Source organism: Procambarus clarkii, chromosome 42, assembly GCF_040958095.1.
Source record: "Procambarus clarkii isolate CNS0578487 chromosome 42, FALCON_Pclarkii_2.0, whole genome shotgun sequence".
Classification (NCBI taxonomy): domain Eukaryota; kingdom Metazoa; phylum Arthropoda; class Malacostraca; order Decapoda; family Cambaridae; genus Procambarus; species Procambarus clarkii.
The window spans coordinates 36,067,017-36,080,795 of NC_091191.1; the positions used below are offsets into that span (position 1 = coordinate 36,067,017).

The 13,779-nt window shown below is 34.2% G+C and overlaps 2 protein-coding genes across 2 annotated transcripts; one reads left to right on the forward strand and one right to left on the reverse strand.

The window, feature by feature from the left end:
• Positions 1-6,653: 6,653 nt before the first annotated feature.
• On the reverse strand, positions 6,654-8,043 carry LOC138373561 (uncharacterized). The gene is made up of 4 exons (XM_069339778.1): positions 8,040-8,043; positions 7,384-7,559; positions 7,147-7,273; positions 6,654-6,763 (listed from the first exon to the last, which is right to left on the reverse strand). The coding sequence occupies exons 1-4, from the start codon at positions 8,041-8,043 to the stop codon at positions 6,654-6,656; spliced, it is 417 nt and encodes a 138-aa protein (XP_069195879.1).
• Positions 8,044-8,212: 169 nt separating this feature from the next.
• Positions 8,213-8,527, forward strand: LOC138373562 (cytochrome c-like). Its single transcript, XM_069339779.1, has one exon. The coding sequence runs from the start codon at positions 8,213-8,215 to the stop codon at positions 8,525-8,527; it is 315 nt and encodes a 104-aa protein (XP_069195880.1).
• Positions 8,528-13,779: the final 5,252 nt, after the last annotated feature.

The following is a 13,779-nucleotide window of genomic DNA, read 5'->3' on the forward strand; positions in this document are numbered from 1 at the left end:
CCTGTAACCTACCTCACTCCTCTATTGTCAACCCATGTCTGTAATTTTTTTTTTTTTTTTTAATCAACACTGTTTGTCAACCAATTGTATTTGTGCTGGTTTTTCAGTCATGTTCCCCCTTTTTTTTTATCTTTATTTGTATTTGTTCTCAACACTTTTTATTCTTTATGCTCAATTAGTATTAAGTTCTAGATATTAATGTTTTTCTTGCCCGAAACGCATTGCGTAATAGTGGCTTTAGGCATTGTATGTACTAGCTCTATCTATATATCAATCCATTAATGTAACATCACTTGTATGTATGTATGTACCTTACCTGAATAAACATATTTATTTATTTATTTAGATGTCTCGCAGTGCGAGCTAACCCGGTGACCTGTAGGTCTGTAGGAAGTTTATCTACTACTACCGCTTGTATTGGACTAGTGGAAGATCCGAGTCTCACTAATACCTTAACTACTTGGTATTCACGAGGTCCACTATTCGTCAAGAAACCAGAAATATTTAACCTCACACTTTTGGCAGGTTTTAAATTTAACTTATCTACTTACTGTTGTGTAATGAAGGTTTTCTGTGATCCTTGATCAAAAAGACCTCTAGTGTTAACTCTAGATCTTCGGTTTATTAGTCTAAGTTGAGCTGTAGGCAGAGTGGTATTATTGCCTGACTCAGTAGCAAGTACATTTACTTCTTGATGCACTTTGCAATATTGCACTGCAGTAGAATTCGTGGAATTCTCCCCAGTGGTCATGGTTGGTGTAGAAGATTTTCTACATAAGGCGTAGTGATGTACACCTTGGTTGCATCTGTTGCAGGAACGTAGCTGCACTACACATTTTTTGGGATCATGAGAGCCCATGCACTTAGTGCACTTGTGTATTTCTTGCAACCTTTTAATCCTAGTATTATAAGTAGGATAAACAGAGCATTGGTAAGTGGTATGTCCTTGATTACAGAACAGACACCTTCTCTGGTTAATTGACTTGGTCTCTTTAGTGGAGAAGTCATTGGTTATCTCAGAAGGAGACACCGAATAAGTACCTACATTTCCACTTCCTTTCCCAGTGGATGGGGTAGTCTTGGATTTATATTTACTAGACTTATTCAAAGCCTGTTTAGGTTTGACTGAAGTGTCAGTATTAGTTGGTTTAGACTCAGGTTTAATTTTATCATGAGTCTTCAACCTGTTAACCGTTATTCTCAATCCCTCGAATATTTGATCAAGAGTGAGAAACTCGGTATTATAGTGTGAGCAGAGCTCTGTTAAGACCTTTCGAGGTAATTTTCTCTGCAAAAGTAACTTGATTGACCATTCTGAAGCTGGTATGTTAACTTTAGTACCTAAGGCCTTTACTAGAGACTAAGTAAGACTTCTAGTCTGAAGCTTTGAAGTGACTCTGGTCTACTATTTGGTGCATTCAGATCTAGCAATTGGTAATAGAGTGTAGCTATACTCAACTCTTTGCTGCAATAGTTTAACTTCAACAGTTTTATAGCTTCCCCATAATTATTTTCATTGAGAGTTAGGTTATGTATGACCTTTTTAGCCTCTCCTTTGAGAAGACTAAGTAGGTATGAGAATTTAGAAACCTTGTCAAGAGACGGTTTCTTATGTATATGAACTTCAAATGAAGTCCAAAAATTGTCCCAATTTTCTGTATCTAATCCTGAAAATGTAGGTAAGTCTAAAGTAGGTAAACGAACCTCTGGTAGTTGGGTATTGAATTGAGACCCTGTATTACTGGTATTGGATCCAGATTGTTTTGCTAATTTAGAGAGCATGTAAAGTTTATCTTCAGTCTCATCTTCATACTGGGAGATACCGTCTACAATTTGACTTACTTCCTCAGGATCAGTCTCTGTGGTATTCAGTAGAGTAAGATAAGACTGACTTGTAGACTTAACTTGATCAAATTTCAGATCAGCTACTCTTACTGATGTCTCTAAGTGATAAGAGTCAATGGGAGTATCTTTAGATAAGCCCTCAGCCTTGTTAATTAATCTGGTCAAATGACCTTTAAGGCCAATATAGGTTCTCCTTAATTGTTCAGGAGTAGCCATGTTGGGCTTGGGTCCAAACTTCATGGAATTAGTATATGTATTACTAATGAAGCTTGGGTACTTGTTCATTAGTGGACAAGTAACATTAAAGGTAGCCTAATTTAATGTGGCTAATTTATACTCTACCTCACTTGAGGTTAAATGTACCTACCTAACAACAAGTAGCTAGATATTTTGTGCATTGTCTGAACTTCAGTATTAGTTCTCGTCCGGTTAGCTCTTCTATATCACCATCAGAGGTAATGGGGGATCATTCAGCAATACACAAAATAGATACATACAAATAATGAGTACAAGAGAAATATTATGGAGACACTCCAATCAGAGTTATCTCAAAGTTTAATCCCACCCTGGATAGGGTCAGCACAAATAGTATAATACATACACTACTGACTAGTTTAAGTCTAGTCGTGATAATTCCTAACTAAGAACTATAAATTTATTTAGTCTGGGCTTGTACCAAATTCAGCACAATCTCAGCCAAAATTCTACCTAATAAGATTGGTAAAGATTATTGTGGTGCAGTAAGGTGAATATAATTGTGCTGTATTTTTGTTTTTTTTTTGTTTTTATAAGGGTGCACTTGCACACACAAGTGAAAACATATAAAGGTTATGAGCTGATGCTCCTGGTGACCTAAAGATTCTTACTTCAGTATGAAGTGTAGGCCTAAGTGTTGTGGTCAATTAACTGTGTCCCACTAGTGCTACCTTGTACATGAGGTGAAAGTAGCAATGATTTGGTGTGACTTAGACTAACTTATGTGTTACGCTGTTGGCAGACACAATTAATTAAATGGTTAGTCTAGATTACATCACACAAGGATTAGTTATTAATAATTAGTATTTATAATTATAATTTATGTTTATCCGGTTCGAAGGACCATAATGTGGGACATTTGGGGCTTGACTCTATTTATTTAAACTTAATGTAATGAAATTCTATTACGAAGGACCACCTGCTTTTATAGTAAAGAGGAAAACTAATAAAACATGATCATTAGAAAATTCCTAGATGAACCAGTAACTATGGATAAATACTAGAGAATATGATCACTTATATAAATTAATAGCCTGTATAATTTAACTGAATCAAAGCCTCAAACACCTACATTGGGGGGTTATTACTGGAACTTCATATATGTCCAGGAACTGGTGTGGTTCTTGCACCAGTCCATTATGCAATAATCTAATCCTATGACCAATTATAGAATCATTATATTTATCACCAATAAGAACATAGATTATAACATGGGAAATTAATAATTATAATAAACATATGTCAATCCAAAGAAACAGTGCTCTGCATGAATAATACTACAGACAATGGAATTTAAGGAATACGGAAAGGGTCTTAGCTTGAAGACGATTTCCAAGAAGTCGGTCACAACTTATCCTCGGAATCTCCTGGACTCATCATGGAACACTGGGAGATGATTAACACGGGAAATGACAGCTCGGAGAATTCTTCACACACGCTGTAAATCAAATTATATTCAATAGCAACAGATTAAGCTGCTAGACATCTATGTTCAAGAAAATTAAATTAAATAATGAAGGTAAATAATAACCTTTGGTTTTTTATAGTCGCCCTGCGTAACGACAAGCTACCCAGCTATAACCCCCTCCTAGATGATGCATCAAATGGGAATAAAGGTACGTAGCTAATAGGGCACTGTGTACGTTAAGGCTTGCTGAAGTTCGCGTCCTAGGTTCAGGCGTCGTTATAACGAACACGTGGTGTCTAGCCTAGCCTAGATGTTGACGCGCTTCACTGGCCGGTCACGTTGGGCTACACGGAATCAAATTTAACAGGTTCCTGGCTGAATGTCAAATTAAATCTCTTGACAATTCAACACATTGTGTAAAGTGACACTGACAACAGCTAAGTTATTGTCTGCAAAGGCTCTTCACACCTCACAGTGGCGACTTTCATCTGGAGCTCTTTGTGGCGTCTACCCTGGTGGCTTGGGTAATGGCGTCTCTCTCTGAGCGCGTCGCCTCGTGTACTCGCGTCTCCCCTGCCCCGCTCCGCGTCCAGCGTTTGATACACAAATTATTTACTACGAATATTATCATTTCTCGCAGTTGTGATTGAAATGCTCGGATAAGGACGGGTTTATTATTCAGAGGAGTTAAATATTATTATTTGCCCGTTTTACGATGGTAAACGAGCAATGGAGATGAATTAAAGTCTCTCTAGGGCATTCACGCGTGACGTTAAATTTATTACCAGATAACAGTTATAACTATAAACGCTCTATTTGGCATTAGTTGGGTATCAGTTTATCTATAAATAATTATCACACAGAACACCGTTGTTTTATAGAGAATCAAATTCAATTCTCAGACACACTGGATATAGTTGTGTTTATTATAATGGAATCTGACGCAATACTGGCGTCTGGTGACGTAAGAATTCTAGCCTTATTGTACGGATGTAATTATTAGTACATGTGAACTCTACGTTTGGTTAATTTTAATCACTACAATGATTAGTAGATTTAGTAATAATTAATGATAATACAACAGTGTTGTATTTAGTTTTGGAAATTTCCAACAACTATGGAATAAAGAGCTTTTTTCCCCTTCCTTACAACTCCATTTCTTCCCCTTTTTTTTATTAATATTAATGTTATCTTTCATATTTCTTCTAGGTTTAATATGGAATTATCCCTGGGGAAATGTCAAAAGAGAAGACATTTAAAAAAATATATATACAAAATATCAAATTAAAAAACTCAAAGAGGTTGCCAACTTTTTTTGACTTGCAAGATTTCTCCTACAAGGTCAAGATTACAGCAGAATATCAAAGTGAGAAACATCATAGAAATTATGACAGAAGCAGAAAAGGCATCGTTAACTATTATATTTAATTGTTCACCAAATATCAGATCAATTGATACTGATATAAATCTGTTTGAAAATGAACATGATTTTAGACAAGACGAGTCTTTTGAAACTAAGAATAATTCTACAGTCCTGGTTAAAATACCATTTTTGAAAAAATATCAAACGAACCTGGTGTCCAACCGACTCTGGGGACCTGATAATGAGGACGTTGTCATTGATATATCAATTAAACACGGTTCCCTTAAAACTATCAAGAAAAATGTCATTCGTCATCAAATTGTATCTTGCCCCATTTGTTTAGATATGAATGGGTCAGGTGACATGGTTTTTATGTTTGATGATTATATGGTTGGATGTGGTCACAGTATTTGTCCTCAATGTATGTTTACATTATCCGCCAAAATTTTGTTGGGTAAAAAATCTACAGGGAAATTTGATTATAATAATTATGGGTGCCTTAGATATATGAATAATTCTTATGGGATGTACTCTTTTTTATCAAATAATATCTACAAAGATGAAATATTGTGTCCACTTTGTAAGCAAATAGTAAAAAGTGTGTTTGTGTTGAATATGCATCATCTAAAATGTAGCATTAGGGAATTTTCTCGTAAGTATGCCCAAATCTTATTTTGGGGTAATCAAACTGACAGGCTGTTTTTAGAAGCCGCAACAAGTTTTATATATGGTGTGGAGCAATTGGCAGTCACTGATTTGTATATAGAAAGATATATTATGGAAAACAGTTGGAATTTTGACGAATATGTGACACCAGTTTCCCTATACCTTAACTTTAATGAAACACTTTCAGAGATGAAACTTGTTTTTAAGAGTTTACAGCCATATTTATTAAAACTAGCCTCAAAAAATTCTAATGATCCATCAAATAGAAAATACTTATTATTCTTTAACCAACTTTGTCATAGAAAGGGGGGTGAACCAATCCTGAGACCAACATTCATTAAATAAAATAATTAAAAAAAATGTTTTTTTGTAAATAAATGTATATGTATGTGTTATTTGTACCTCTGTTTGGGTTTCAATCTGAGTGCATCAATTTCTCAAGGAAAATATGTAGATGTAAAAACTCTAGTCCGAAAAGTTAAAATGTCATCCTTACCACATTTCCATATCATATTTTTATTCATTTTATATATATTTATTTATTTTTTTTTTTTTTTGGATAATGATGATGATGATGATGCTGATGAGGAGGAGGAGGGTGTAATTATTTATTTCTTATGTTTTCTCATTTGAAACTGTGTTTGGTTGAAGCTGTAGCTGGTTAGATACATTATCCAAATCTGTATCTATAGTATTTTTTTTTAGTCCATCTGTGAGCGTGTTTTGACTCAAGGTTGTGCAGTGTGCTCGCGGAGTAAATCAGAATCCTAAAACAAAGAAAAAAAAAGTGTCCTTTTTAGTAAGTAAGTGTATGAAACATATGACCATAATGAAGGTGGGATTGTTGGTTACCACCAGCTCCATCCAATATAATGACACTGAGATTTATAATGCCTTTGTGGAGTGCTGGTACGCCACCACCAGAGATGACCTGGTTATATTTGGCCAGGGTTCTCTTTCTCTCTTTTCGTTGGTTTGGGAAAATTTGATATAATTACAGTTGTAATCAATAATAATTTGAAATTTATAATTTGAAATTGATGTTTTGAAAATATAATGATGTTCAGCTAAAAAAAAAAATAAAATAAATAAATAAATAGCATACACCTTAACCTTTTAAGGTGGCTTATTACGGGTAAAGTAAAAGTTGTTCAATTTGTTTATAAATTTATTTATGACATGGTTATAGAAAAAGCTGCAACTGGTCCAAGTTTCAGCATCACACCCTAAACAGAAAAGGAGAAAAAAAATACACAACTTATTATGCAACGAATTTTCAACATTTTCAAATAATTTCAGGGAACAAATGTGTCAACAAAAATATTTCTATAACAATCAGATATTAAATATAGCACATAATAAAGGATTCTATTGAGCAGTTTTATAAAAAAAAGTGTTTAGTGCAATAATATAATTATTCAAAGTTACCCTTCCAAAAAAATGCAATATTTGATGTTTATAAATTTTTATAAAATCAACAAATGGACTTTGGACTAAAATGTCTCAATAGGTTTGTAGAAGCACAAACTCTACATATAAGGTGTAATTTGCATGTAAATTGATTAATAAATGAAAGCTGAGAAACACCTTGAAGTTGTAAATTACTTACCTGAGTAAAATAAGATCAAAGTTCGGCCACCTGTAGTCGAGTGTGTCATCGACCGATTTCGTTCATAATTGGCACCCTTGCAGATAGGCATCCATTGAGCAAGGTGTGCAAGTTCCATGCACATCCCCTGATAACAAACGAAAAAAAAATTGAAAAAAAAAAAAAATATATATATATATATACATATATATATATCCTGCACATACATATTACCAGACTTCGACTTGTATGACTTACACCAGATGTAGACGGCACTGCCACACCAGCCACAGCAGTAGATGTAGATGGCACTGCCACACCAGATGTAGATGGCACTGCCACACCAGATGTAGATGGCACTGCCACACCAGATGTAGACGGCACTACCACAGCAGTAGATGTAGATGGCAGTGCCACTCCAGATGTAGATGGCACTGTCGTGGCCGATCCATACACATCGAGGGGTTGAGGATGTGTGAGGAGGGTCGAAGCGGGGTGTGGCTGCTGCGTCATGCCTCTCACAGCTGAGGCGGGGAGGGCTTCACTTGATAATAACCTCCCTTGTGCTACAGCGTCTCTCCTTTCCAGCCAACGACGGCGACCGCGTGTCAAATTGGCTACTCTTGCATTCAGACCCTTCCGTTTATAGGTCATTGTGCGCTAGACGCTACAAAAGCGAGATTCCAGGAGCAAAAATGGAGCGCGCATCAACACCCTCCACTCTCAACAGGACACAACATGTGACTGGTAGTCTCACCCACCCGCACTAGGAGACGGTTGCCATTGAGTGTATATTTGTTGTCATATATACAGAGTTATTTCCGACGTTATTACGAAAAAATTGACTTTTAGAACATATGACGCAATACTCTTGGCGTGCCACAGCCGCGGGGCACCGGATTCTGCACAATTACGCATGGAAATTTACCATAAATACTTTAATTTATATCATAACATTCTCGGGTTTGCGCCAAAGTGTTGCCAGAACGTTGTAGTATTTTTATAAATTTTTCAAAAAGATTCGATTTTTCCGAATTTTTGCGATGATAAGTCCCCTTAAGTTAATGTGTGTTTTTTTTTTCAGAAGATGGGTGAGAGGGAAAAAGGTAAGAAGATCTTTATGCAGAGGTGTGCACAGTGTCACACTGTTGAATTAAACTGCAAGAACAAAAATGGACCCAATCTCAATGGCCTCTTCAGCCGCCAAACTGGTCAGGCTTCTGGCTATATTTACACTTATGCCAACAAGGCCAAGAGTATCACGTGGGACAAAGATAATCTGGATATCTACTTGACCAACCCCAAGAAATTTATTCCAGGCACAAAGATGGTGTTCGTTGGTCTTAAGAAGAAGAATGAGCGTGCAGACTTGATTGCTTACCTGGAAACATCCACCAAGTAGAGCAAGCATTAATATTTTTGTGGTCTCACCACTTTAAATCAATAAATCATCCTGCTATCAAAATTTACTAAAAAAAAAAAAAAAATAGTAGGGCAGTAAAAATTACAAAACGTTGCTCAAAGTCTCATCATTATTTCATGATAATTAAATTTAATGTGGGAATCATCAATATTATCATTTATTAACTTATATAACTTATAAGCTATAAATAATTGTCTTATTAGATTATGTCTCAGGGGTAAATAATATAATCCAGGAATTTTTTTGTGTTAAATTTTTCATTATTTATATGTTCGATATCTATATTAATGAAAAGTTCCTCTTTTTTGTTCATATTTTTTTAAATCCTTTAAATATTCAATTCTAATACTTTCTTGAGATGATCTGCCCGAGCAACAAATAGGGAATTAATTATTGGCTAAGATTTATTGTCATATGAATTTTTTATTATATATTTGTGATAGAATTTAATCAAATAAATCCCAATAACATATGGTCTTTGTTTCAAGGTTATCTGACCATGGCATAGACTAACAAAGACTACTTTTTTTCTGTGGCATAACGTGTCGATGTTAATGTACTATTGGATCAAAGACTCTAAATCCTACCCCCCTTACCCCCCAACACATGATGAATCTTATACTATACTATAATGTAATAATGCCCAACCAATTAATTCACATATCATTCTTTACATTAGAAAGGGAACTTAAGTGACTGACTGAACTCTGGCCGATGGTAGATTTAACCAGTTCAGTTATCATTTTCTGCACTTCAGAGTTACGTACTTCTTCCGTTAGTCGCAAGGCAACATTTTGTAAATGATCCACACTATCTTGAAGCCTCGACAATTTAGTTAGCACCTTAATTGGGTGGTTAATTCAAATTGGGGATATTTAGCCAAATCTATTGAAGGTTTTGGTAATCTACCTTTGGTTTCCAGGTAATCAAGGCCTTTAAAAATCCAAGTAATGACTTCGTCTTTCGTTTTGTATAGATCCTCGTAATCCATCTTCATATCTGGATAATTAAATTCGTCTAATTCATATGGCCACTCATCACCATTATTACATGATGCCACAATTTTTTGGTAGTTTTGAGATCATCATTTGAATAAAAGGTTACTAAAATATTTTTAAGTTTTGCAGTATCATACTTTTTTCTAATGAATAAAATATAGTTGATCATTTCATTTACTGACGACGTCATTATGTATTCGTTTTTGGTAAATGAATGGAATAGTTAAGTGAAATTCTAAATTTTTATTACTTATATACTTCTTGCCAAAATTTTATTTCTAATTAGCACCGCCTTATAAGACAATATGCCGATTCCCAGTGAAAATGTAGTGTTTTTAGTAAAAGAAACTGCACAAAGAGAAGTCCAGCTGACCCATCCCCCTAGGTAAATTTATGTGTTCTCCTTTTTAGTTGAATGGATGGATAGTTATTGAAATTCAAAATTTTTATTACTTTTATACTTCTTGCCAATTTATTTTTCCTAATTTGTGACAATAGTTGCTGAAAACTTTGTTTTCGTTGAATCTGTACTTAAATTTTTTTATCCCTCATTGCACATAAAGGGATTTTTTTTTTTGCTTTAATGTACTCACAAATAGTTGATCAGCTAACATTTTTACCTCAAATTCTAAAGTTATATATATATATATAGAAATATAAATTTAGTAGCCACATTCCTACTAACATTTGGAATATTCAGATGCACAAAGCTTTTAAAACCATGGTATCCATATTTCCCTTTAAATCTTTTACATCTTCGATTACATCAAGATCCCAAATAGAAAAATATGTAGACAAATATTGTTCAATTGGTTTAAATATTATTTTAGAACCATCTATTAGTAAATTAATACCATTTAACCCCAAATTGTAAATGTTTATGCTATTAAAATATGGATGGGTTCTACTCAAGAAAGATATCCTGCAGCATCCCAATTGCAATTTATACTAAGAGTCGTTGTTGAGGAGGAAGAAAATTATTGTTCCTATATGTTTGTGGAATTATTCTCTAACATTGACCAAAGAGGCATCATGTTCTATGAACATAATTTCGAGTACCCCCATGATCCAGTGCCTATCGCGGGATATAGGTCCTACGCCAAAGATCCTTCCATATTTCTGATGATGATACAAGCTTCCAATCAGGAACGAGAAGCTCTGAGAGAGATAATGATAGCAGACGGAATATCGATTCCATCGCCATCTAGCAAAGTTGATCAGGGTGCGGTGAAAAGGCTTATGTCCATAAAACAATATTTGAATCGGCATTATTATTTTAGGTACATGATGTTTAAAAATATACGTTGGGAATTAACCCGAGATGTGAGAGATTACGAAGCATGGTTTAAAAATAAAAAATGGCTTAACTACGTTAATCGCAGGATGAAACGACATAAACCCTATTGTTTACATAAAAGATATTTTTTGGACGACCCTCATCAAAATATAATTTATAGGGACCCCAACCATGAACTTGAATCTGATTCTCGTTTTGGGGTACGGGAATATTGTGATAAATTGTTTAAAAACAATCAATTTCGGATTTTCAGTGATGGTGATAAAAAATGTGATGTTATATGTTGTATTAACCTAGGAAACATTGACCGAATTTATCATTTAAATTTGGCGAAGAGCGAATTAATTGCTCGAATAGTGGTGAAAGAATATGGATCATTTTATGTAAAAAAGAAATACTTTGAATTTTTCATAACTCGAAATCCCCATCTCTTTATGGACATCATTCAAAGGGGAGAAAAGGACGAAATCTGTCGTTTTATTATAGAAGACGAAGGTTTATCATCATCACCACCACCACCATGTAAAAGCACCTACAACCCAAATACTTTGCAGGCAATGTGCGTCAATCAATTTGTGAATTCCTTTTTGGATATTACTAGAATGGGATATTGGACCATGGCCTGCTTACGTAGAGCAATATACACCAACCCTAATATTCATCATTTTTTTAAACGCCAATTAATCAAGGAAGTTCAACGGAATCTAATAATTAGATCGTGGGAAAGAGCAGTAGTAGAAAGCATTCTGTAGTTTTTTAAGCTATTTTACTGAATTGATTATGTTATAAAATATTTGTTTATTATTCTTATAATAAATAAATCTTGAAGTTGGGAGCAAATAATAAAAAACATTGATGAATCTTAATAATGTAATAATGCCCAACCAATTAATTCACATATCTTTCTTTACATTAGAAAGGGAACTTAAGTGACTGACTGGACTCTGGCCGATGGTAGATTTAACCAGTTCAGTTATCATTTTCTGTATTTCAGAGTTACGTACTTCTTCCGTTAGTCGCAAGGCAACATTTTGTAAATGATCCACACTATCTTGAAGCCTCGACAATTTAGTTAGCACCTCAATAACAGTTATATGGGTGGCTAATTCATATTGGGGATATTTACTCAAATCTATTGAAGGTTTCGGTAATCTACCTTCGGTTTCCAGGTAATCAAGGCCTTTAAAAATAGAAGTAACGTGTCCGCCTTTCGTTTTGTATAGATCATTGTAATCCATCTTATGTGGATAATTAAATTCTTCTACTCACAATGGCCACCACTTACCATTATTACATGATACCAACATTTTTTTGGTAGCTAGGAGTTCATCATTTGAATAAAAGGTTACTAAAATATGTTTAAGTTTTGCAGCATCATACTCTTTTCTAAAGAATAAAATATAGTTGATCATTTCGTTTACTGACGATGTCATTATACATATTATTACTGTGCTCGTTTTGGGTAAATGAATGTAATAGTTAAGTGAAATTCTAAATTTTTATTACTTATATACACTTCTTGCAAAAATTTAATTTCTAATTAGTGACAATAGTTGCTGAAAACTTGTACTTTTAATAATGATTAGTTCCCCTTTTTGTACCATTTGACTTAATTTTAGTTATCTCAAATAATATGAGAGGAGGGGGTAATAATGATGGTGGGGCATTGAAGTCAAGGCAGCAGCAACTTCAAATTTTTTCATCCTCGTCTGGAAACAAAAATGATGATAGTATAGGAGATTGAGGGGTAGAAACTATATGGGATTCACTTAGTTCACGCATATGTGGCAGTGGAGTCGGTGACAGCGACTCCTGCAAAATATAACAAAAAATTTCATTTAATTTTTTACCCACCCTTGAAAGGTTTTTAAAGTATAAAAAGTTTAATGTTATAAAGAAAGTCATTAAATAGTATTAGATATTTATTATCTATCCATTATTCATTATTAAAGATTTAAAATAAAACCACCACTGCTAAATAGTAGATATATTATAATTACCTTAGGATCGTGAATAAATTTGGCCACAAATTCTCGGCCATTATCGCTCTGTAAAATTGATTCGTGGGGCTCCAATGAGAGCGAATATTTCGAACAAGTGACGCACCTATTCGATCGTGCATTTACTACGAAAGAGGACGTAACACCGAGAAATTTGTCAAATTATACTACAATGGGTCATATTACTCCTCTTTTTTCGCAGGTGAAGTTTTTTCAAATTGTATATATTTGTGTGACACAGTGAAATAAAAAGTTTTACAATGGTTTTACTTACTTCGAAATAAGTTCTCTTAGCCCCCCTCCCACTTCATTCTTCGTTCCGCTTCGTCAATTGTTACTAGGACGTCCTCTCCAAATAGACAAAAGATCGTATTCGTGTTGGTTTGTGGTCAATTTAAATTTGGCGGTTTTAATAAATAGTTTCTAGTGTGTATTATATTTTCCGGCTCCCAGGTCCCCACCTTTTTCTAGCATTTTACCAATTTTAAATTCAAATTAACTTTTTTACCTAACTTCTTAAGTATAATTCAATCATAATATGGGGAACCATTAAAGAACAATAAATGAAAGTTTGTTGTATATCACAGTCTCCCAGCCTATGTAGAAAAAAAATAACTTAACCAATAGTGAAAAAAAAATTAAGTACAGATTCAACCAGAACCAAGGTTTCAGCAACTATTGTCACAAATTAGGAAAAACAAATTAGCAATAAAAATTTTGAATTTCGCTAACATACCAAAAACGAGAACACTTAAATTTACGTAGGGGGATGGGTCAGCTGGACTTCTCTTTGTGCAGTTTCTTTTATGCTGCTGCCAATTTATGTAAAAATTGTTAATTAATTAGTCAGATTTGTAAAAAAAAAAAAAAAAAAAATCTTTATCTACCATCCTTTTTTGTTTTGTATTGAGGTGGAGGGGTCAATTTTATTTTATC